Source organism: Colius striatus, chromosome 14 (genome assembly GCF_028858725.1).
Source record: "Colius striatus isolate bColStr4 chromosome 14, bColStr4.1.hap1, whole genome shotgun sequence".
Lineage (NCBI taxonomy): Eukaryota > Metazoa > Chordata > Aves > Coliiformes > Coliidae > Colius > Colius striatus.
In genome coordinates, this window is record NC_084772.1 from 3,611,982 (window position 1) to 3,632,395 (window position 20,414).

The 20,414-nt window shown below is 44.7% G+C and overlaps 2 protein-coding genes across 3 annotated transcripts; one reads left to right on the top strand and one right to left on the bottom strand.

Moving 5' to 3' along the window:
• Positions 1–321: 321 nt before the first annotated feature.
• Positions 322–13,136, bottom strand: DNAAF1 (dynein axonemal assembly factor 1). 2 transcript variants are annotated; one of them, XM_062007574.1, is made up of 12 exons: positions 13,032–13,136; positions 12,470–12,691; positions 11,578–11,713; positions 9,929–10,020; positions 8,878–9,099; positions 7,985–8,151; positions 7,591–7,712; positions 6,900–7,087; positions 5,540–5,794; positions 4,873–4,973; positions 2,021–2,089; positions 322–864 (listed from the first exon to the last, which is right to left on the bottom strand). In XM_062007574.1, the coding sequence occupies exons 2-12, from the start codon at positions 12,591–12,593 to the stop codon at positions 529–531; spliced, it is 1,812 nt and encodes a 603-aa protein (XP_061863558.1). In that variant the 5' UTR covers positions 12,594–12,691; positions 13,032–13,136; the 3' UTR covers positions 322–528. The 2 variants fall into 2 exon arrangements, with proteins under 2 accessions (XP_061863558.1, XP_061863557.1); XM_062007573.1 differs by having other exon boundaries at positions 322–867.
• A 99-nt stretch (positions 13,137–13,235) lies between these two features.
• Positions 13,236–20,042, top strand: HSDL1 (hydroxysteroid dehydrogenase like 1). Its single transcript, XM_062007216.1, is given in 6 exon segments — positions 13,236–13,340; positions 14,415–14,647; positions 16,459–16,904; positions 18,476–18,703; positions 19,662–19,715; positions 19,717–20,042. Coding segments are annotated over 5 exon segments (1,020 nt in total). The 5' UTR covers positions 13,236–13,340; positions 14,415–14,427; the 3' UTR covers positions 19,789–20,042.
• The last annotated feature ends 372 nt before the right edge of the window (positions 20,043–20,414 follow it).

A 20,414-nucleotide genomic window follows, 5' to 3' on the forward strand; every position in this document is an offset into this window, starting at 1 on the left:
TCAGAGGCTAGAGATCGTGGCAGACTGAAGCCCCAGGGAAGTGTTCTGTGGGTTTAACCAAGTGTCATGGCCGAGGTCTGCCTTTGGAGAATCAGCACAGGCTGTCAGCAGCCTGCTCAGGTTTGGTTGGGTTTGTGATTAACCCAACCCACTGGGGCTGTCCTTGGCCTTCACCCACAGCCCCCTCTGCTGCTCCCCCCATGCCCTGCCCTGGTCAAAGCATGAAGGCAAAAGGCAAATGAAACTCACTGTGTCTTTAATACCAGAAAAAGAAATGGAAAGACCAGTTTAAAAACAAACAAAGAAACAAACCAAACACTTTAAATAATAAAACTCAGCAACAAATGCTGTGTGGAATGAGACAGTGGCATTTGCATTCCCTATCAGGATTCTCACACAACTCAGGAACAGGTGGCTGTTAAATAACAGGGGCTTGCATTTTTTTTCCATAAGAGCTGAGCATCTCCCTGTTTTTAGTGGGTAAGTGCCTCTCACCTCCTTGTCTGTGATGACTGTGTTGCTGTGGGCTCAGCAGGGCAAGGAGCTGTCCCCTCCCCATGAGCATGGCTCCTCTGGTCCTTCCTCAGGCTCAGATGTAATCTCCTGTATCAAGGGTTTCGAGGGGCTTGCTGGTTGATCTTTGCTCTCCAGGTATCTTTCTGAATTGGCAGGCTCTGGAAAGAAGCTTTCAACAAGGGGTCTTAAGTGCTCCTTTTGGTGCTCTTTAGGCCTCTTGCACACCCGTGAAAAAAAGGCTTTTGGAACTTCTCCTGGGCACTCAAACGTGCTTTTATTGGTTTCCTCTAATGCAGAGTCGGTGTCACTTGTCATTTCAGAAATTATTTCAATCTTTGGCTGATATTCCTGCTGGAAAGTAGAAAGTGTAATTCAAAATACATTATTGTAGATGTAAAAGCTAAAAGATGGGTAAATGCCTCTTGGATCCACAGTCAGCTTTGCTGTGCTGCTCTCCCCACAGGTATGGAAGATGTGCTTCACCCAACAGCTCTGCTGCTCTGGGAACGAATCTTGGGTTAACTCTTTCTTAGGCATCAGTGAGAAACTGACCATAAACTATTCATGGGTCATAACAAAAGATGACTTATTTCAGCAGTTCAGCAACATGAGGGCTCATTTCTGTTCCTTTACCTCCAGAGGGATCTAATATCTTTGTTTGACTTCAGTAAGGAACTGAAGACCCTTCAGAGCATGAGAGCTGCCAGCACATATTCCATCAATAGTCTTTGCCTTCCCTTCCTTTATATTGTTTTAATTGGAGGCTTCATTAGCAACACGTTTTGCAACACTGTTGATGAGTCCATAACCAAGAGAGCAAATAAATTCCATGATTGATAGTAACTGAGGGAAAAGTTTGCACTATCTTGGAGGGACTTGTAGAAACATGCACCGGCCCAGCCTCTGTCTCCAGCAAGGCAACCATGAGTCAACAGCAGCAGGAGAATCAGAGCTGTGCTTTTTTTTCCTTTTTGCCTCTGCAGTTTCTGTTTGTGGCCTTTGCCAAGCAGCTCAGTTTGAGCCCAGCACAATGCTGATGTGGGTACAAACTGCCTTGTCTCTGACTGGCCTGCAGTGGAGCGCAGGAGTTTCAACTTTGCTGTGTTTTCAATTGAAAAGGTCTGATTTTACTCGGTAGCAGCCAATTTCTTCTATCTATTCAGTCCTTTGCAGCATATTAATAATGGTAAATAATTTTCCTTAACTAAGAAATTAATTTTATTTACCTAATTCAAGAAATTAGTCTCATTCAATTGTAATTAATCTAATTTAACAAGTTGCATTACTTGATCTTCAGTTTTCCTTCTGGTTTTGCAACACAACCATGTAAAGCATCCCATGAAGAAAAGATTTACAGGTGGTTAGGGAAGATCTGCTGAAACAGCCATTTTAGTTTATACGTGCAGACCTGATTGCATCTCCCAAAAGAGCATTTCACAACTTGGACTGCCCTTGTTTTGGAGAACACCTGTAAATGTGGTTAGGAAAGTAATAAGTATTTTACCTTTTGAATAAAGATTTCCTCTTCTGTGGACAATTCGCTTACATCTGTATCTTCTAAATCAGGCAGTTCCTGAAGACAAACACAAGACCAATAATAGGTAGGAAAAGCTACTGTAACCAAAAGAAAGGAGATCTATCTCTGTCTCGTTGGGAATCTTCAAAGCAGCGCTTTCCAGGGTGAGAGGGCACAGGCAGCAGTGCCCCCCTCTCCAGCTGACAGCTCTCTCTGGGGAGCACAAGAAGGCAACAACCTCCCTGTCAGACCAAGTACTGTTTTCTGCCATGCTCAGTCTCCACTGCAGCCTGTCTTTATGGGTAAGAGCCAAATCAAGAGCTGCAGTCTACCTGAAACTGTTTATCAGGCAACTGTGTTAACGTACTTATATCTAATAATACAACATTTGACTGTCAGTGCCTCGTAAGGATATTCAATTGCAAACTTCCAGAGAACTTTTTCCTGAGACAGGTGTAATCATTGCAGCATTCCATTAGAAGATACTAGCAAAGACCACTGTTGCTTGCTGACATGAATGCAAAAGAAGAGGGTGGGAATACAAAGTGACAGGGAGAAAGTAAAACCTCTTTGCCATTTTTTGTGGTGCAGGTCAATACTGGTAAAAGCATCTCCTTTTGGTTTTAGAGCCTAATGACTTTGTAGCAAGCTGCTTGGCAGGGTAGCGTGTGGAACATCTAATCTGCACTGTGCTGTGGTGAGGATCACTACAGAAGTCAAACCCACAAAGGAAATTTCTGCTTCCTGGTATGGTTGTAGTTAGTGCAGCACGTCCTGAAGTCAGTCATTAAAATGCACAAATTCAGCTTTGAGGCTAATGTTAGTGGGTGGAATTCACTGTTATTCTGGTTCCAACCAGCAGGGTGCGTTTGCAGATCAAACCGAAATCTCTCCCTGCACTCACGCTGGTTGAGGCACATGGGATTAGCTCCAACACCACCGGGACACGTGCAGCAACGTCAGCTTGTTTCTGCTTGGCAGAGGGATGTCGTAACCACCACGTTACAAATCCTCCTCCACTCTTCTCCCTTACATCACTCCTGAGACCATCTGTTGACTCCAGGATCGGCAGCAGCTGCTCAGCATCATCCTCCTCACAGCCATTCCTCACTATGTCAGCACTCAGGCTCTTGGGAAAATCAGCAATAGTGTAAGTATTGGAGGTCGGAGTGGGAAGCTCTTTCCATGAGTAAAGGTCAGTTGGAGAACAAAGTGGCACAGATCCCTGAAAGGTGTGTGGGTGTGTGATTGGGGGGTGTTTTTTCTGCTATAGAATTAGAAGAGTCCTATTTGTTATGAGTTGTAAAAAAGCCCATGCCAGGTGTGCTGAAGAGTTGCTGTTTTACTGTGTTAAAGTTTTGCACAGGAGTTTGCTGTGGTGCCACACAGCACAAACAGGGAGATCTTCACAAGGGGGGTACCTACAGCATCACTATTGATTTAGAACTTTTGTTTCAGACCCTGCAAGGCCTGCTTATAATGTTGTATATACTAGGAAGTGTTGCCAGTTCTCTCCACTGTCCTTATTAAACCTGTTATTAAAAGCAGCCAAGCAGGGGGATGCATCAGGAAACCCTCTACTGAGGCACTCACTTGAGCCCTTTGATAAGAGGATGGAAATTAAGAGCATGGAAAAGATAGAAGGGACTTTTCTAAGACATTCTAGTAAGTATTGAGTTAAGAGCAATGGTATAAGGGATCATAGAGTATGTTAAGTGCTCTGGGAAATGATAAGCTTAGGAGTTTGTTATGGCTAAATGTGTCAGAAGGTGATACTGTCGATTTAGCAGCAGTGTCATCATTGGACAAGTTCCTATGTGACCTACTCTAGGTGGTCCTGCTCTGGCAGGAGGCTGGACTGGATGATCTTTCGAGGTCCCTTCCAACCCTTAAGACTGTGATTCTGTGTGAATCTCCTCTGAAGTGAGACTGTCTTTCTCAGTGGTATCCATGTTCTCCTCATGGTTAAACACTGTTTACATGTTTGCATCATCAGATAGAAATCTTAGACAATGGAAAACCATATCACAACTGTCAATCTCTTATTGTATACCCAAACAACACATATTCTGCTTCTCTTGGGGAAATGTACCTCAAAGCCTCATTTTGAGAACTAATTTCTGCACTTAATGCTGCAAGCTAATGGAGGTGCCTGTTTCTTCCTTATGCTCTCTCTGCAAGAGTTCACAGTTTCAACCGCATGTTTCAGTTCAGTTTTGCCTCAGAGGATGCATGTATCCACTAGATTCTTTTTGATGGTTTGTTGATTCCTGGTTTTTTGAATGAGAGCCCTCAACCACTTCTCCAGGGGAATCACAGAGATGGAAGGTCAACTTCAGGTGGTTTATGGCCAAAGGACAAAATAAACTTTAGAAATGGTGATAAATTCTTTAAATGTGCTACACTGGAGAGAATTAATACCTCTGCAACTTTACTTTTGGGGCTCTCTCTCCCCTTCTCTCTCCCCTTCTCTCTCCCCTTCTCTCTCCCCTTCTCTCTCCCCTTCTCTCTCCCCTTCTCTCTCCCCTGCTCTCTCCCCTGCTCTCTCCCCTGCTCTCTCCCCTGCTCTCTCCCCTGCTCTCTCCCCTGCTCTCTCCCCTTCTCTCTCCCCTTCTCTCTCCCCTTCTCTCTCCCCTTCTCTCTCCCCTTCTCTCTCCCCTTCTCTCTCCCCTTCTCTCTCCCCTTCTCTCTCCCTTCCTCCTTCCTTTTGCTTTTCCTAACAGCAGACCTTTCATAGAAACCTGGCTATATAATTTTATTACCCAGGATGTTACAAGGATTCTTTTAGGAACAGATAATACCCAAATATGAACTTCTTGAAATCTGAATCCAATACATACATCAAGATAAAGTTTCTCCAGTGTCTCCAGTTTTGTTTGTTCAATGTCAGCATATCCATCCAGTTCAGGAAGCATGGCCTTGTCAGGAGTTGTCTCTAGATCTAAAGAGCAAGCAATGGTCAGTGGCAGAGATCTAAAGAATCAAAGTTTCTCTATTGCAACAGCAAGCACTGCAAAAGCAAACTGCTGGGGCCCTGACACAGCTGAATCCAGCACTTTGTCTTTCCATCATAGTCTTGGTCTCCCTTGTATTGTATAAATTAATATCTGCTTTTTGCAATAGCATATTCCACAATCTCCAAAAGCATACAACCACCTCTCAGGGGATGTCCAGCTTCTGTTGGCAGACAGACCACACAGTTTACATGGGAGTGAGGGAAGCCTGTAAGCTCTCCTCTCCTGGTGCTAAACCTGGCGTGTCTGAGAAGTGGAATTCCACCTTCATGTGGCACAAGTTGCAGGCTGAGCCCTCAGAAATTTGCTTGTTGTATTTATAGAATATTTTATCCAGTATTACTTGATCTTCACCTAATCACCATGGAAACCTAATGGGGTGTTCTTATCCATGAATTAATGAATTATGGTTAGGGGTCTGAGTCGTGGCAGAGTTTATGGCTCATCCCCTCTGCATCCTCAGCCTGGTTTGATTCTTCCCTGTGTACATTACCATCTGTCTTCTGGAAGCTGGAGAATGAGCGGGATTCTTGTGCATCCTCTTGAATTCTAGCAGGAATAGTTCTAGATGTGAAATCTGTGTTATCTCCCCTGTTTGGCAGGAGTGTTAACACTTCATCACAAGCATCAAAACTTTCGTTGCTAAATTTCTCAGTCTCCTCTGGAGTGTCCTCCTCTTGTGATCTATTTGAAGTCTCTGATGGATTACAACTTCCATCACTGTCACCTGAATTTGCATTTTTCTTTCCTACACAAGAAACAAGTTCATTAAAACTTAATCAACCATTACTCTTTCTAAATATCCCAACTTTACATGATCTTAATAGTATGGCCTATGAATATGCATCAATAGCTCCTACTTGGAACACCTATTCATGGGTCAGTAGTCCTCCCAACATTGCAGCAATTTGTGGGTTTTCCCATTTCAACTGCCCAGCAATTACAGTTCCCCATCAAAGAAACCCCACCTCCTCTAGAGAAAGAAATGCAGTAAATAATTGGCTGGTCAATAGTTGACTTTGAAAAGACTCACAAGGGACTACGTATTTAAACATACACTTCAGCATTTGGATGGACCAGTGGCAAGTGCTGAAGTTACCCTTTCCTTTATGCAGTCTACCTGCTTACAGGATAAGTTTTACTTGTTAGCTATGGTTGATTTCAGAGCCCGGGAAAGCCCAAAGCATCTCAGACAAACACTCCTCTGTACTGTAGCACTGTCTTCTTATTTGGCTTTGGGCCTGTCTATCCTGAAAAACACACACACACACACTCCTCCTGAAAGATTAGGTTGGGACCTATTAATGGCCACAAACATATACATCCTTCAATAATGTGACAGAAGAATTCAGGGCAGTAAGTGAAGCAAATGATTCAAGACATCTCTCTTCCTGCCTGTATTAGCATTGCTGTGGGCTCTGGAGCTCTTCCTGTTAGTGACAGCAGTAGTGGAGAAGTGCCTGGTGGGGTGGTTAGCTCTGGTTCTTACAGGAACTCACGTGCCTATTGAAGCATTCCATTGGGGAAATACTGCTTCTGGGGTGTACCTGCCTGCTGGAACCATTGCTGCCCTGACCAGCACCTGGCTGCTCTGCTTAAGAGCACAAGAGCTTGAAAAGCTGGGGCAGGAAGCAGTTGTTTGGGTTTTTTTTTGTTTCACCAGCAGTGAGAAAGGTGATGATGGCTTTAAAAGGTTGTGGTTAATCTAAGATGCACCATATGGGAAAAGAATATTCCTAAGTGTATTGCAAAAATTGCATCTATCTGCTTCTGAACTTTTAGGAACTGTTCATTTATTTGAAATCCTCCAAAAGAAGTAGACACAGACATCTTCCAAAACAGTAACCACAAACCTTCCAGGATGTCTGTTGCATCTCTCTCTTCCATGCACTTTTGTCTTTTCTTTTCCTCTGCTTTTTGCCTGAGTGCTGCTAAAGCATTGATGCTGTCCTGGATTTTTTTTCTCTCTCTGGTTTCCCATTTTTCCCTTTCTGCTTTCTCAGCTTCAAGCCCTCCAACAGCCCAGGCTTCTGCACAGGCTCTAGTGAAAACACAAAAGCTCATCTTCAGAATGAGTGAAAAATTTAAAATAGCTTGAAACAGCATAAAATAGCTACAAGAGAAAAAAATGGTGACAACCCCTTATGCAAGAGAGATGCACATCTCTCTTATGTAGTGTGTGGAACTGCAAGAAACAAAGATATCCCAGTGCTGATGCACAGACATCCAAATGCATCACCAGAGACCTGCAAGGAGTGCTGAGCTTGGCTCTGCTTTCCAGACACCTGCTCAGTTTTTGTTGAAATCAGGATTTGCCTCTGGTCTGAAGACTTGGCACAAAACAATTCTGTCCAAGAATTAATTCTCCTGTGGAAAAAGCCTTTATTTCTTCTAAGTATGTTAGATGTAGAACTCCACAGTGTGAAACCCTCCATAAATTATACCAGTCAGTCTTCCTTTCCTTCCATACTGACAAAACATGGATGTGTGATCATTAGCATCTGAGCTTTATTGCTGGGTAATGGAGATGTCTCTGTTTCTTACCTGTCCTTTGGGAAAACTGGTCTGTCATCCAGATGTGTCAGGAATTTTAGTCGAACAATAAGTATTTTTCTGTAATGAGCAATATTCTTTATCACTTGGTTTCCCATCAAATTCAGCACACGCTGGAGAAACAAGGGAAACAATTTTTTAAGTGGGGTAGCAAAAAAAAACCACCACCAACCCAAATCTCCATCTGGATATGCACTTTCTCATTTCAAAACCAAGAAGTGAATAAAACATCCTGGGTGTTACAGCTCACCTACAAAAACCAGCTACAGTCAAATCTCATTTCTTTCACACCACAGCCTTTTATGCTCTGGGCTACCCAACCAAACCATTTCATGGGATTTCAGGCTCATCTACCTGATACAAACCCTCTGGCTGGTTGGCTTACCAGGTTAGGCATGGTCTCCAGGATGCTTATGATGCCTGGGTCGCTTAGGTGGTTGTGGGAAAGATCAAGGACACAAATACTTGGGCATTCTCGTAAGTGCTCGATGTCTTCCACAGTTTGTAACTTATTGTGAGCAATCTGCAGAGTCTGCAGGACTTTCAGACAAGCTGCCAGATAACAACAGTAGGAGGAAAGGAAAGGTGACATTAATTCACTGAGGGTTTTCTGGAGCAAGCAGAAAACTATAGTGTCAGAAGCCTTTTTGATACCAATTTATATATATATATAATATATTATTCCACCAAATGCACTTTTTGGCTAGGCCTCCAAAGCTATTTTCTTCACCGTGGGAAAAAAAATCAGTTGTTTGGTTTTAGGATGGTGGTTGTTTTTAATTTCAATCTAGTCAGTGACACAAAAGCATGACTTTGTGTTTTCAGTGACTCCCTATGGACATAAATGATAATGCAGAAGGATTCCTTTGTATGTTCTGCTGAAGATGGACAAAATCCTTTAACAGATATAAAAGATTTGGCAATCAAGGCTGCAAGTGCCAGAGCACATCTTCACTGTGAAGTACATGGTGAATAACAGGTTGTCAGCTTGTCTGCAGCACGGGGAAGTACTGAGATGCTATTGAGAAGTGAGAAAAAACTAACTGAATTGGCCTAGGTATCCACATGAAAGTAATTACTATGTCTTTTCTGCTTTCTCAGTTATTTAAACTGCAAAATACATGGGTCTGACTCTTCAACAGAAGCGTTGTGGACTATGGGAAAGCATCATGCATAACCCCCCCCCATTGAAACTACTGCTACTAGTGCCTGGCTTTGTCAAAGCTCAGGGCTGTGGGCTCCTTATAGGTCAAACCAGGTGGCACCAACAGTTCTTACAGAGATTCTCAATGGTCTTTATGTAGTTGTTGCTGATATTGAGGGAATCCAGCTTTTGTAAGGGTTCAAGGTTTTCAATTTTGGTAATTAAATTGAGTTGCAAGTAGAGGCAACGCAGCTCCGTCAGAGCCTCCAAGTTCTCAATCTTGGTGAGGCCGTTGCATTCCAGCCACAAACACCTCAGCCCAGTATATTCCTCAAGATTCTCCAGGCGGTCAAATCCTGCAGGGAAAAAAAAAGAGATTTTAAAGTGAAATTGCACTGACTGAAACCAAGTCATTGGAAGAGTAAATGTCCTGAAGCAGTGTTGCTGAAACAGCTCGTGAGACTGGTTCTCAGGTTGCTGCCGATACTGCCACTGAATTCCACCCAGTACCAGGTCCACAAAGGGGAAAACACTGATGGATGTTTATCCTGGTTTATATCTCCTGCAGCCCTGCTCAAGTGATACATATTGAGGAAACAGCAAAAACAAGGCTAAATGCAGAAGGTAGATTTAGCACAGCCTATTTATTTAAAACAACTCTTCTGCTGACCTGAACCAGCTCACCCCCCATGAAAAAAACAGCTCAAAGATCACAAAAGGATGATCTATGTTCATTCTAGCAACTTGTTTTTCTTTCAGGAGTGTCTGAGAACATGCAGCAAGTCTTTACTGTTCATTCTCTTTCTGACTGTTTTTTATTTGCTAGTTTAAAAAGTCCCCAAAGCTGGAAAACAGCCTCTTTATACAAGCACATTTAAGAAGAAATACATCTGTTTTCCTCTGAATGCAGCCCATCCCTGTATATTAAGACATTTTTCAGAGGCCACTGTTTTTTGGGGTGAGGTAAAAAAGGTGCCCATCCCATCCTTTGACTCCACAAATTAGTTTGATAATCAGTTCACTTTTCTACCTTCATAGCGACTCATTTTGTTTCACAGTTTCACTATGGTATAAAATTAAACAATTTCTAATTTAAAGGAATTCTTAGACACCTTCCTTCAGTGAGCCACAAAGCACAAATGCTACTTAGAATGACCAGTCCAAACAGTCGTGTCCACATCTTACCTTTATAATGCAAATAAAGGGTATCATTTAAATGTGGGGTCCAGTATAATTTCTGCTGCTTACAGAGGTCTTGCAGAATCTTTTTTGTCATCCTAAAACAAAAAAGGGAAGCAAAAGGAAAACAAACACTATTTCAGGGCACATTCTGAAATCTTGGGGTTTAACAGATTTCAGGACAATTAATAGTTCTTTTATGCAAGGGAAAAATAGATAGCTACAGCTCTCAGGACTACACTCCAAATAAAGCAAGGAGTGGCTTTCCATTTCTACCTGTTTGAAGTGAGTTACTGTCTCTTTTGCTTAAAAGACAGAGTAGGTAGGAAAGTGGGTGGGGTATAAGAGAGTCCCTCTTCTTGGAAGGGAGCAGCATGATTGTGTTACATTCTGGCTCTTGACAGTTCTTTCCTTGCTGCTCTTTGGTGGCACAGCCAGTACACAACATGTTTCTGACTAGAAAAAGCAACAGTTATCAACCTCATTTTTTAGTGAAATGTCAACTCAGAAACAGCACTCAAGACAACAGCACAAGGGTAATGGGATGAAGATGGAACACAAAAAGTTCCATTTAAATGTAAGAAGAAACTCTTTCACTGTGAGGTGAGGGAGGCCTGGCCCAGGCTGCCCAGGGAGGGTGTGCAGGCTCCTTCCTTGAAGATCTTCAAGACTCACCTGAACATGTTCCTATGTGTCCTGATCTAGGCTGACCTGCTTCTGCAGGGGGGGTGGATTAGATGATTTCTAAAGGTCCCTTCCAACCCTACCATTCTATGATTCTATGACAACTGTGACTGGCTAGGAATGCCCCAGGAAGAACAATACCTGATCAGTGGTAATTGCTTACTGGTCAGCTCCACTCCTTGGATGATTCATGCAAAGGAGAAGGAAGAAAAGGCTACTCAGGGGAGCTGTGGGCTACAGCTGAACCGTACAGGGGCAGTTCAGCTTCAGCTACATAGAATTCAAGTTCAAAATCAAAAATTCTCAATTCCAGAAGGACTCTGCTGGAGAGTGTTCAGCACAGGGCCACAAAGGTGATGGAGTTGAACATCTCCCTTCTGTTGAAAGGCTGAGGGAGCTAGGGTTCTTCAGCTTGGAGGAGACTAAGGGGTGACCTCATTCATGTTTACAAATACATAGGGGTGGGTGTGAGGAGGCTGGAGCCAGGCTGTGCTCAGGGATGGTCAATGACAGGACAAGGGGCAATGGGTACCAGCTGGAACAGAAGAGGTTCCAGAGAAACACAAGGAAAAACTTCTTCCCTGTTGAGGCAAGGGAGCCCTGGAAGAGGCTGCCCAGATGGGCTGTGGAGTCTCCTTCTCTGGAGACATTCCAAACCACCTGGACAAGTTCCTGTGTGCTCTGCTGTAGGTGGTGCTGCTCTGGCAGGGGGGTTGCACTGGGTGAGCTTTGGAGGTCCCTTCCAACCCTGGAGATTCTGTGATTCTGTGAATGTAGCTTGTTCCTGTGGCCACCAAAAAAACCCCCAAAACTGTACAGAAATATCACCAGTTCCTGATTTATAGATTATTCTAAAGTTTGTCTTGCAACTTGTTCTCCTGAATTAAGATGAACATTTAGAATAGCAAAACTCCTATTGACTTCAGTGATGCCAGGATTTAAACACAAAACATCAACCAATACTGTTTTACCTTACACAGCCTCTCTTCTCTTCTGTCCTTTGCTTGAATGACCTGGTGACTGATTTGTGACCGCCATCTGACTTTTGTTCATTCTGTTCATCTACTCTGGGTATACAGTTGATGTCTTTCTCTTGAGTTCCAACATCTTTGTAAGTAACAAAACAAGTGCAGTTAAACAGCATGGCTGGGGGGAAAAGTGTCATGCTGCCAGTGACTTCAGAGAAATATGCAAGAGTACTTAAATACTAATTTCAAGGAAAGAAGCGTTTCAATCAAGACTTTTGCTGATAGTTTTAATGAAAGGAAACTTGATTTTTTCAGAAGGCAAAGTAGTAAAATAAGAAGTAGAAAATAAACTAGTAACCTGCTAACTTTGCATGTAAAGAGACTACACAAATGGTGTATGAGAGTCATCTCAAACACTATTTCTTAGTCTAGCTCTCCTACAAAAGTACCCTTTTGCCCTCTTTGGAAGGTGTCTCCGGTGCTATTCTCATTCAAGCTGTCTTTAGATTGCTTTTGATTGTCTTCAGAATCTTGCTCTGCACCTTCTACTTGCACTTGTAGTCTGGACACTTAAAAAGAGACAGTGCAAACAAGATGATTGTAACAGCTCATTTAAATAGGACAGTAGTTAAAACATTTAGAGGTCAGGCTAGCTGTATGATTGCAACACAGGAAAAGGGGTATCTCCAGCAAGGAAAGTAAAGAAACAGGAAAACAATGAAAGCACAAGAAGATAGCAACTGAGTAAGCCCCAGTTACAGCAAGAGTTTCAGTGTATTTGCTGGAGGAAAGAATAAACTGCTTTTGTACCCAGATGCTTAATGACAGATTTGATGTCTAGGCTTTATGTGCACTAAGGATCCCTCCTAGTGAGGGATGGGCTGGATGGGCTCACCTGTGTTGACAGAATTGCTTTCCTTTTCGCTTGGTTTGGCTTCCTTCCTGGTGTTCAGCCATTCCCCTTGTGCAGCAACCTCCCTTCCAAGGCCTTGGTCCAAGTCTCCAAGTTGTGATTGCATTTTAAGAGATGTGATTTAGACAAACATCAACCAAGCCAGGATTTGATTTAGAATCCAACTTTTCCAGACAAAATGTCTAAACGTTTCCGTAGGAGAGCCTGTGGCAGATAAGGCCAGTATCAGTAAATGATGACACCTGTGTGGAGCTGGACCCTGGGCCCATCAAACCGCCGTGGGTTTATTGTAACTCGTGCCACCATGGATCTCACTCAGAGCAGCGCGGACCGTGGCCCAGAACCAAAGCAAATCCCTCTGGTCCCGCTGTGCTGAGGATGGAGTGATGGTGCTCCTTGGAGGCACAGCCCGGCCTTGTGCAACAGCTGCCTTGGGGAGTTTGGGTCTGCTGTTACGTCTCGGCCCTGCGCTTGTGGCTGCCCACAAACCCCGTGTCCTAGAGCCCGCTGCCGCACCTCCCGGTAAACCTGCAGCTCCCTTTACCTGACCCGGGCCGCGGCTCACGGGGGTCGACGGTACGTCCCGGGCAGCAGGAGCCGCACACGGCGAGGGCCGGGGCGGGCCGGGGCGGCCGCGGGACGCCGCCACCGCCGGGCCCTGAGGCGCGGGACGCCGTCGCCACAGCAACGCCGCGCGCAGCCCCACAAGGCCCCGCGGCCGCTCCCGGCGGCCCCGCGCCCGGCTCCTCGCGGTGCCCGCGCCCGAGGGCTCCCCGCCGCCGCGGCCGGGCCGAGGCGCTGCGCGTTGCTCAGCAAGGGCGGGCCCGGGGCCCCTTATCCGTCCCCGGGAGGGGTGAGGCCTGCGGCCCGGAGCGCGGTTTGCTGGGGTGGGCGAGGGGAGAGCTGCCGGGCCCGGCGGGCGACGGGGGGAGCTGCCGGGCCCGGCGGGCGACGCGGGGAGCTGCGAGGGCCCGGCGGGCGATGCGGGGAGCTGCCCGGCCCGGCGGGCGGTGAGGGGAGAGCTGCCGGGCCCGGCGGGCGATGCGGGGAGGTGCGAGGGCCCGGCGGGCGGTGGGGGGAGCTGCCGGGCCCGGTGGGTGAGGGGGGAGCCGGCGGGCGATGGGGGGAGCTGCGAGGGCCCGGCGGGCGGTGAGGGGAGCTGCCGGGCCCGGTGGGTGAGGGGGGAGCCGGCGGGCGATGGGGGGAGCTGCGAGGGCCCGGCGGGCGGTGAGGGGAGCCGCCGGGCCCGGCGGGCGATGGGGGGAGCTGCCGGGCCCGGTGGGTGAGGGGAGAGCTGCCGGGCCCGGCGGGGCGAATTGATGCTGGCTTTAGAAAACAAACTACACTCAGGTGAAAGGCTTGTGGGGCGCAGCTTTCTGCCGTGGCGTTTGTACCTGGCAGCGTGCCGTGACTCAAGGGTTTTTAAGGCATGAGGAGACGCAGAGGAGCGCGTTTGCTGGGAAGGGGTTAGTGGTCAGACATTGTGCCGAGGGCTGTCGGACCGAGCTTGTTTTGTGCTTTCTGTAGCATTCTGTGCTTGGAGGATTGTGTTGTGGTTGTGTTGCTTCTTATGTGCTCAGCTCTCTCCTGATGGTTACCCTTCCCACTTCTGTAGGAGGATCTTAATCACCCAAGATTACTTTTTACATGTTGAACTTCCCTTATTTGCTTGGACTGGAATCGTTTTATTTGTGGTATCGATTGGTGTCATCACAGTATAACTGATGAGGAGCTAAACCCTTGAACAAGGGATAAACAGTAGCTAAACAAGTAGGGGTGATGGCAGGTGACAGCCAAGTTCTAGCAGGCTGACTTGTGGCATTATCCGCATTGAAATGTTGCTCAGGCTGTAACATGCTGCATGTCAACCATTACCCGTTATTATGTGCCAGTTGTAATTGCCTGCATCTCTCTCATTTTTTTCCAGGCTTGTGATCACCATGGCTGCAGTGGATCGTTTCTACCTCCTGTACAGAGAGATCAGTCGTTCCTGCAGTTTTTACATGGAGGCTCTGGCTCTAGTTGGAGCTTGGTACACAGTCAGAAAGTGTGTCTCTCTTGTGTTTGACACTTACAGCGTGCTTAGGCTGCATGTGATTCCAAGGCTGGGCGGCGAGATCGATCTTGTCAAGCGGTATGGAAAGTGGGCCGTGGTCACTGGTAAGAGACAGTACATTTACTTATGTTTATGTAAGAGATGGTGGCAGTCCTCCAAAACTTGCTAGTTTATATTGCTGGGTGAGCTTTGTGTCACCTGTATTACCTCAGGTTGCAAGTTACTCTACGTAAACAATGACAGTTGTTCGGTGCCTTACTAAATTGAATTTCTCAGGAGACAAGCGAGTTCAGTGTATTGACTGAGTGCTGGGAAAAAGTCACAGGGCAAATTTTCCCCACAATTGCAAGCTCCCCTCTGAATGCATAGAAGCACACACAGAGGTGCAGACAAGATCCCTTTTCTGCTGTGGGTTTTTCACTTGAGCTCAAGTTCTTCAGTGAGGTATAAGTTGTGTGCCTCTGACATCCTCACCATTCATTAAGGTTCTGCTCTAAAATCTGTATTGTTGTCATGGAAAAGATAAAGCTTGTATGAATGGGATCACAGAAGGAGACGTGGTGGAATGACTTGCACAACTAGGATGGCTATAACCTTTTCAGAAGGGATGGGCAAGAAGGAAGGAGAGGTGTTGGCACAGCCTTGTATATTAGCAAGTGTTTTCTTGTCTAGAGCTTAATGACAGTGATAGGGTTGAGTGTTTTTGGGTAAAAGTCAGGGGGAAGGCCAACAAGGCAGATATGGTGGGAATCTTACAGACCATGCACCCAGGCAGATGAAATATTCTATAAGATGCTGGAAGAAGTCTGAAATGCTAGCCCTTGTTGTCCTGGATGGACTTCAACTCACCAAATGTCTGCTGGAAATAAAGTATAAGAGAGAGGAAACAGTCTGTGAGGTTCCTGGGGAGTGTGGAAGGGACCTTCCTCATGCAACTGCTGAGGGAGCCACCTAGGGAAGGCTGGAGCTGTTGTTTCTTGTTGTTTGGGTGAGGTGATGGTTGGAGGCCAGTTTGGGCACAACAATTACACAATGAGAGTGGTTTTAATTCTTGGAGAAGTTAGGAGGATGTTCAGAACTGCTACTTTGGATTTCTGGAAACCAGACTTTGGCCTGTTTAGGAGCTTGGTTGAGAGAGTCTCTTGGGGGGCAGTCCTGAAAGGCAAAGGAGTCCAGGAAGGCTGGAATGTCTTCAAGAAGGAAATCATAAAGGTGCAGGAGGAGGCCATCCCCATGTGCTGAAAGATGAGCTGGCAGGGAAGAAGACTGTCCTAGAAGAAAATGAGGTTCTATGACCTTTGGAAGAAGGGGCAGGCAACTCAGGAGGAATACTAGGAGGTCATGAGGTTATGCAGGGAGAAAATTAGAAGGGCCAAAGCCCAGATTGAACTTAATCTGGCTACTGCTGTAAAAGAAAAAAGGTTTCTATAAGTGTGTTAGCAACAAAAGGAGAATCTCCATCCTTTATTGGATGTGAAACAGTGACACAGGTTGAGGAAAAGGCTGACATGCTTGATGCCTTCTTTGCCTCAGTCTTTAAACTGTTCTCTGGGTAGCCAGCCCTCTGTCCTGGTTTCATCTGGGATAGAGTTTCTTCTTAGTAGCTGGTACAGTGCTGGTTTTGCATCTAGGGAAGTGGTGGAGTCCCCATCCCTGGAGATATTCAAAAGTTGTGTAGCTGTGGTGCATACAGGTTTAGTGGTGGACATGGCAGTGCTGGGCTAATGGTTGAACTGGATGAGCTTAAATGTCTTTTCCAACCTAATCAATCATACAACTTTATTGTTGTGGTTCTGAGATCTTCAGTGCCATGTGATCATCAGAGAAGAGAATAAAGCTGTAATTGAGAGAACTAACAAAAGAGAAGGCTGGGGCTGCTCTGATTTGCACCTTGTTTTTCAATCCTCTCCTCCAGGTGGCACGGATGGTATTGGGAAGGCGTATGCTGAGGAGCTGGCAAAGCGTGGCGTCAGTGTCATCTTAATCAGCCGAAACAAAGACAAGCTGGAGGCTGTCTCTAGAAGTATATCTGAAACCTACAAAGTGGAAACAGATTTCATAGTGGCTGACTTCAGCAAGGGACGTGAGCCTTACCCAGCCATTAAGGAGGCTCTGAGAGACAGAGAAATTGGCATTTTGGTGAATAACGTGGGAATTTTTTATCCCTACCCAGACTATTTTACCAACCTACCTGAGGATTTGCTGTGGGACATAATCAATGTAAATATTGCTTCTGCTAACATGATGATGCATATTGTGCTGCCAGGCATGGTAGAGAAGAAGAAAGGGGCAATTGTGAATATTTCTTCTGCATCCTGTTGTCAGCCAACACCAATGATGACAATCTATGGAGCCTCTAAAGTAAGTTGGGGTGTAATGTCTAATGGTAAGTTTCTGCTGAAAAGTAGAGCATTATAGGTTGGTTGTAAACACATTCAGCGAGGAGATCAAAAGATATTTGAATGCTTTGTAGGGATTTGTTCAAATATAGGAGGTGAATATGATCTGTAATATGCAGTAAACTCTTTATGCTCACCAGTACTGGGCTTGGAACCACAGTCAGTGCTGTTTGTATTGTGTGTCAACTGTGGTGTAATGGAAAAATGTTACCTTGGAGGAAAGAACAATGTTAGTTCTATGTCCCATTGAAAGGGTCAAGAATTTAATCTCTCTCTTCTTCAGCTGAACTGTACAGACATACCTCAAGCTCCTTGCACACTAGTATTACAGAATCACAGTATTTGGTAGCAAGACAGGCTGTACTCATGCTCAAGCCAGTGCTGTGACAAGGGCTGTGGCAAATCAATCCACTGTACCAAACACAGATGGTTATTGCTCCTGGCTGGCTGTGGCTGCTCTCTGATGTAGCCTTGCTCCTGGAACAGCTCTTGTGAGTACTTCCTTTTGCCTGATGCAAAACCAGCTCCCATTACTCCTGAGTGTAAAAAGCCTTGCAGATTTTCCTCAGTGTGGAAACTGGCTTAAGATTCCTGTTTCTCTTGCAGGGTATCTCCCTACTGGTTATGCTGAGCATATGTAGAACTATACTCAGAACTCAAACAATTAAAAGACCTGAATGAAAAAGAACAGAACAAAACCAAGTGCAGCAAAGTTTCTTCCTTTAGCTGCTGTCATTCCTCCAAATCCTAGATCAACAGCTCAGTTTAGAGCCTGGCCTCTGCAGTTACATTGGCACAGAAGTGGGAACAAGCTGCTCTGGCATCCTGAGCCTCGTTGTGCATTAATAGCTTGTAGTGTTGGAAGTGGTTGGTTTGGTTGGTTTGTTTTCCTAAAGCAGGTGTGAGAAACCCCTTCACTCACAAACAGCCTAAAATGCCCTTTTTCAGGGATTTTTCAGCAATCCCACTTACCAGACTTGTGCTTTTTTAGGTCATTCTGTAAAAGTAAAAGGAACTAAAGGAGATAGTAAAGATACACATAAACATATGTTTAATTTTGCACAAAAGTTGCAAGAAGGGGAAGATAGTGGAGTGTGAAAATCACCTGTAAATGTATTAAAAAATGGGACTTCATTTTGTCTTTTAACAGTAGCTTTGCAGTGTCCCCAGACTAAACAAGGTGTTTCAGATGATGGTGTTCTTGTATTGCTTCTAAGCAGAAATAGTCAGATTGGTGTTTAGTTGGTATCAGAGTTAAGCAGTCACTTTGTTCTTCAAGTTACTGTGTTGTTGCAGGTTTTTAGCAAACAACTAACAACAAATACAAATGCTGGTAATACTTCAGAAATGTGTGGGTTTGTACTATTTATATATAATGTATTTTTATACTATTTATTCAAGATTTTATTAAGCTGTATTCAGTACAAAATACTCTACAACTCTTCTGTAATTAGTAAGACTCTGCCCTAAGGCTTCATTGTTGGCTTTTTTAAAAGAGAGAAAGAAAAAATCTGTCTGCTTTTGTCTTACTAGGCCTACTTGGACTACTGCAGTAGAGCACTACATTATGAGTATGCCTCAAAAGGAATCTTTTTTCAGAGTTTAACCCCGTTTGTAGTTGCTACAAAAATGGTAACGGGCAGCACTGTCGTATCAAGGAAATCTTTCTTTTTCCCTTCTGCTGAAGAATATGCCAGTCATGCAGTTTCTACTCTTGGGTTATCCATGAGGACTACTGGTTACTGGAAGCATGCAATAAAGGTAACAGAATTAAACTGTTGCATGTTTGTCAACACAAGTAAATAAGCTGTTTGCTTTCTTGAATGAAAACAGGCTTCCCAGGGAGGGTGTGGAGGCTCCTTTGACAGAGGGGTTGGACTAGATGCTCTCTAAAAGTCCCTTCCAATCTCTACCATTCTGTGAGTCTGACGAAGTGCAATATATATTGTAGGACTAAAAGGCATTCTTCATTCTGCTTTAGTAAGTTATGCTCAGGCATGCTTATTTTTAGAATGAGAGAGTGAATCCAGTTCCCACTTGAACAGCAAAAATGGGAAAGAAATCTTTATTCGAAAGCACAGAACATCTCACTTCACTCGGGCTTTTGCTGGCTGTCTTCTATGAACAGAAGTAGCTCTTTTCAGTCTTCATTTATTGAGTGTATTTCTGCTTTGGGGAAGAGGGGGCAGGGAGGATGCAATAATAGCATTTAAAAAGCCCTCATTTTCATCCTAAGCTATGTGCAAGTAGGCCCTCCATGTATCTGCTGTTCATTCTGGGGGGCAGACTGTGGGCTGCAAGGTAATTTTACAAACACTGGTCACATCTCGTGTGTCCTGCCTCGTGGCTTTTAGAGCGTTAGGTCAAGTAGAAGGAATTGGAGAAGTGGGGATTAGCCTAAAAGGAATAAAAGAGGAAGAGTTCTGGCAAGATGTGGCAATTAAAGGAAGTAGGCAGTATTGCTGTTGTCAATTTGAACAACCCACTTCAGGATTTATTTGCAGAACCCAACTGTTCAGCTGTGGGCTTCCAAAATGGCTATACCTATTTGTTTCCAGGGGGTTGAATGTAAGGCTTAGGTGCTGATGTTCAAGCAGGTTGTGCCTTGCTGTAGTGGTACGTGGAGAAACTGTTTGTTTAATGGAATGTATCCTAACCTGTCCCCTTTTTTTGTCCCCCTCCTTTCTCTGTTCTCTTGCCTCCCTGTGCCTCTCCTCAGTTCACGTTGGCTGAGCACCTCCCCGAATGGCTCTGGGCATGGTTTGCAATGCATTTTTTGCAGAATTATGGTCAAGGAAGTTATAAGACAAAGTGAAAGAGGATCATCCAAATGTCCTGTGTACTGAGGAGTATGTTCTCATCGGAGTGCTGCAAAAATGTTTAGTGAACTTTGGTGGGCTTACTGGAACTCATCTGTACGTTGCTAATCAAGCTTCGTGTAATATAGACATCTGAGGAACTGAGGCTTGTATGCTTTTTTTATTCCAAGTGTGAATGATCTTGCTAATACTTTTTTGCTTCAGCAATCTGAAACAAAGGATGTATTTTTCTTTAATGTTTTGATTTAAAAATTCTGATTTTTCTATTATAATAATTAAAAGTTCTTGGAGTTTTGATGGTGTATGATTTTGATGCTTTTGTTTATATAAATATATTTGCTCCTCTTTTCTGCGTACACATAATTACAACCTGAAAGAGGGACATGATTTAGGAAGAATATTCTCAATCTTCCTCTATTTTATGTTGTCATGGGCTTGTTAGTGCTGCTGTTGTAACGATATCCTGAAATACCAAACCCATAAACTCTCTCAGCAGTATCTTATAGGCAGCAACATGACTCAGGGAGCATCCTCCCCTCCTTGGTGCTGGTCTTTGTTGGTTGAATGTTGCAATAAGACTTGTGTTGCTGAATAAGGCTATTGTGAAATGTGGCTGCTGCTCCTCCATGGTAGCTCTGGATTGGTGATGTTAG

Bases quoted from the DNA above. Each gene is read 5' to 3' on its own strand.
- DNAAF1 (XM_062007573.1), bottom strand. From the start codon at position 12,593: ATGCAATCACAACTTGGAGACTTGGACCAAGGCCTTGGAAGGGAGGTT. The intron at 10,021-11,577 runs GTAAAACAGTAT...TTTTTGTTTTAG, and splicing joins GAGAAGAGAGGCTGTGTAAG to GATGACAAAAAAGATTCTGC. The intron at 4,974-5,539 runs GTAATGTACACA...CTTGCTCTTTAG, and splicing joins CAGCTTCCAGAAGACAGATG to ATCTAGAGACAACTCCTGAC.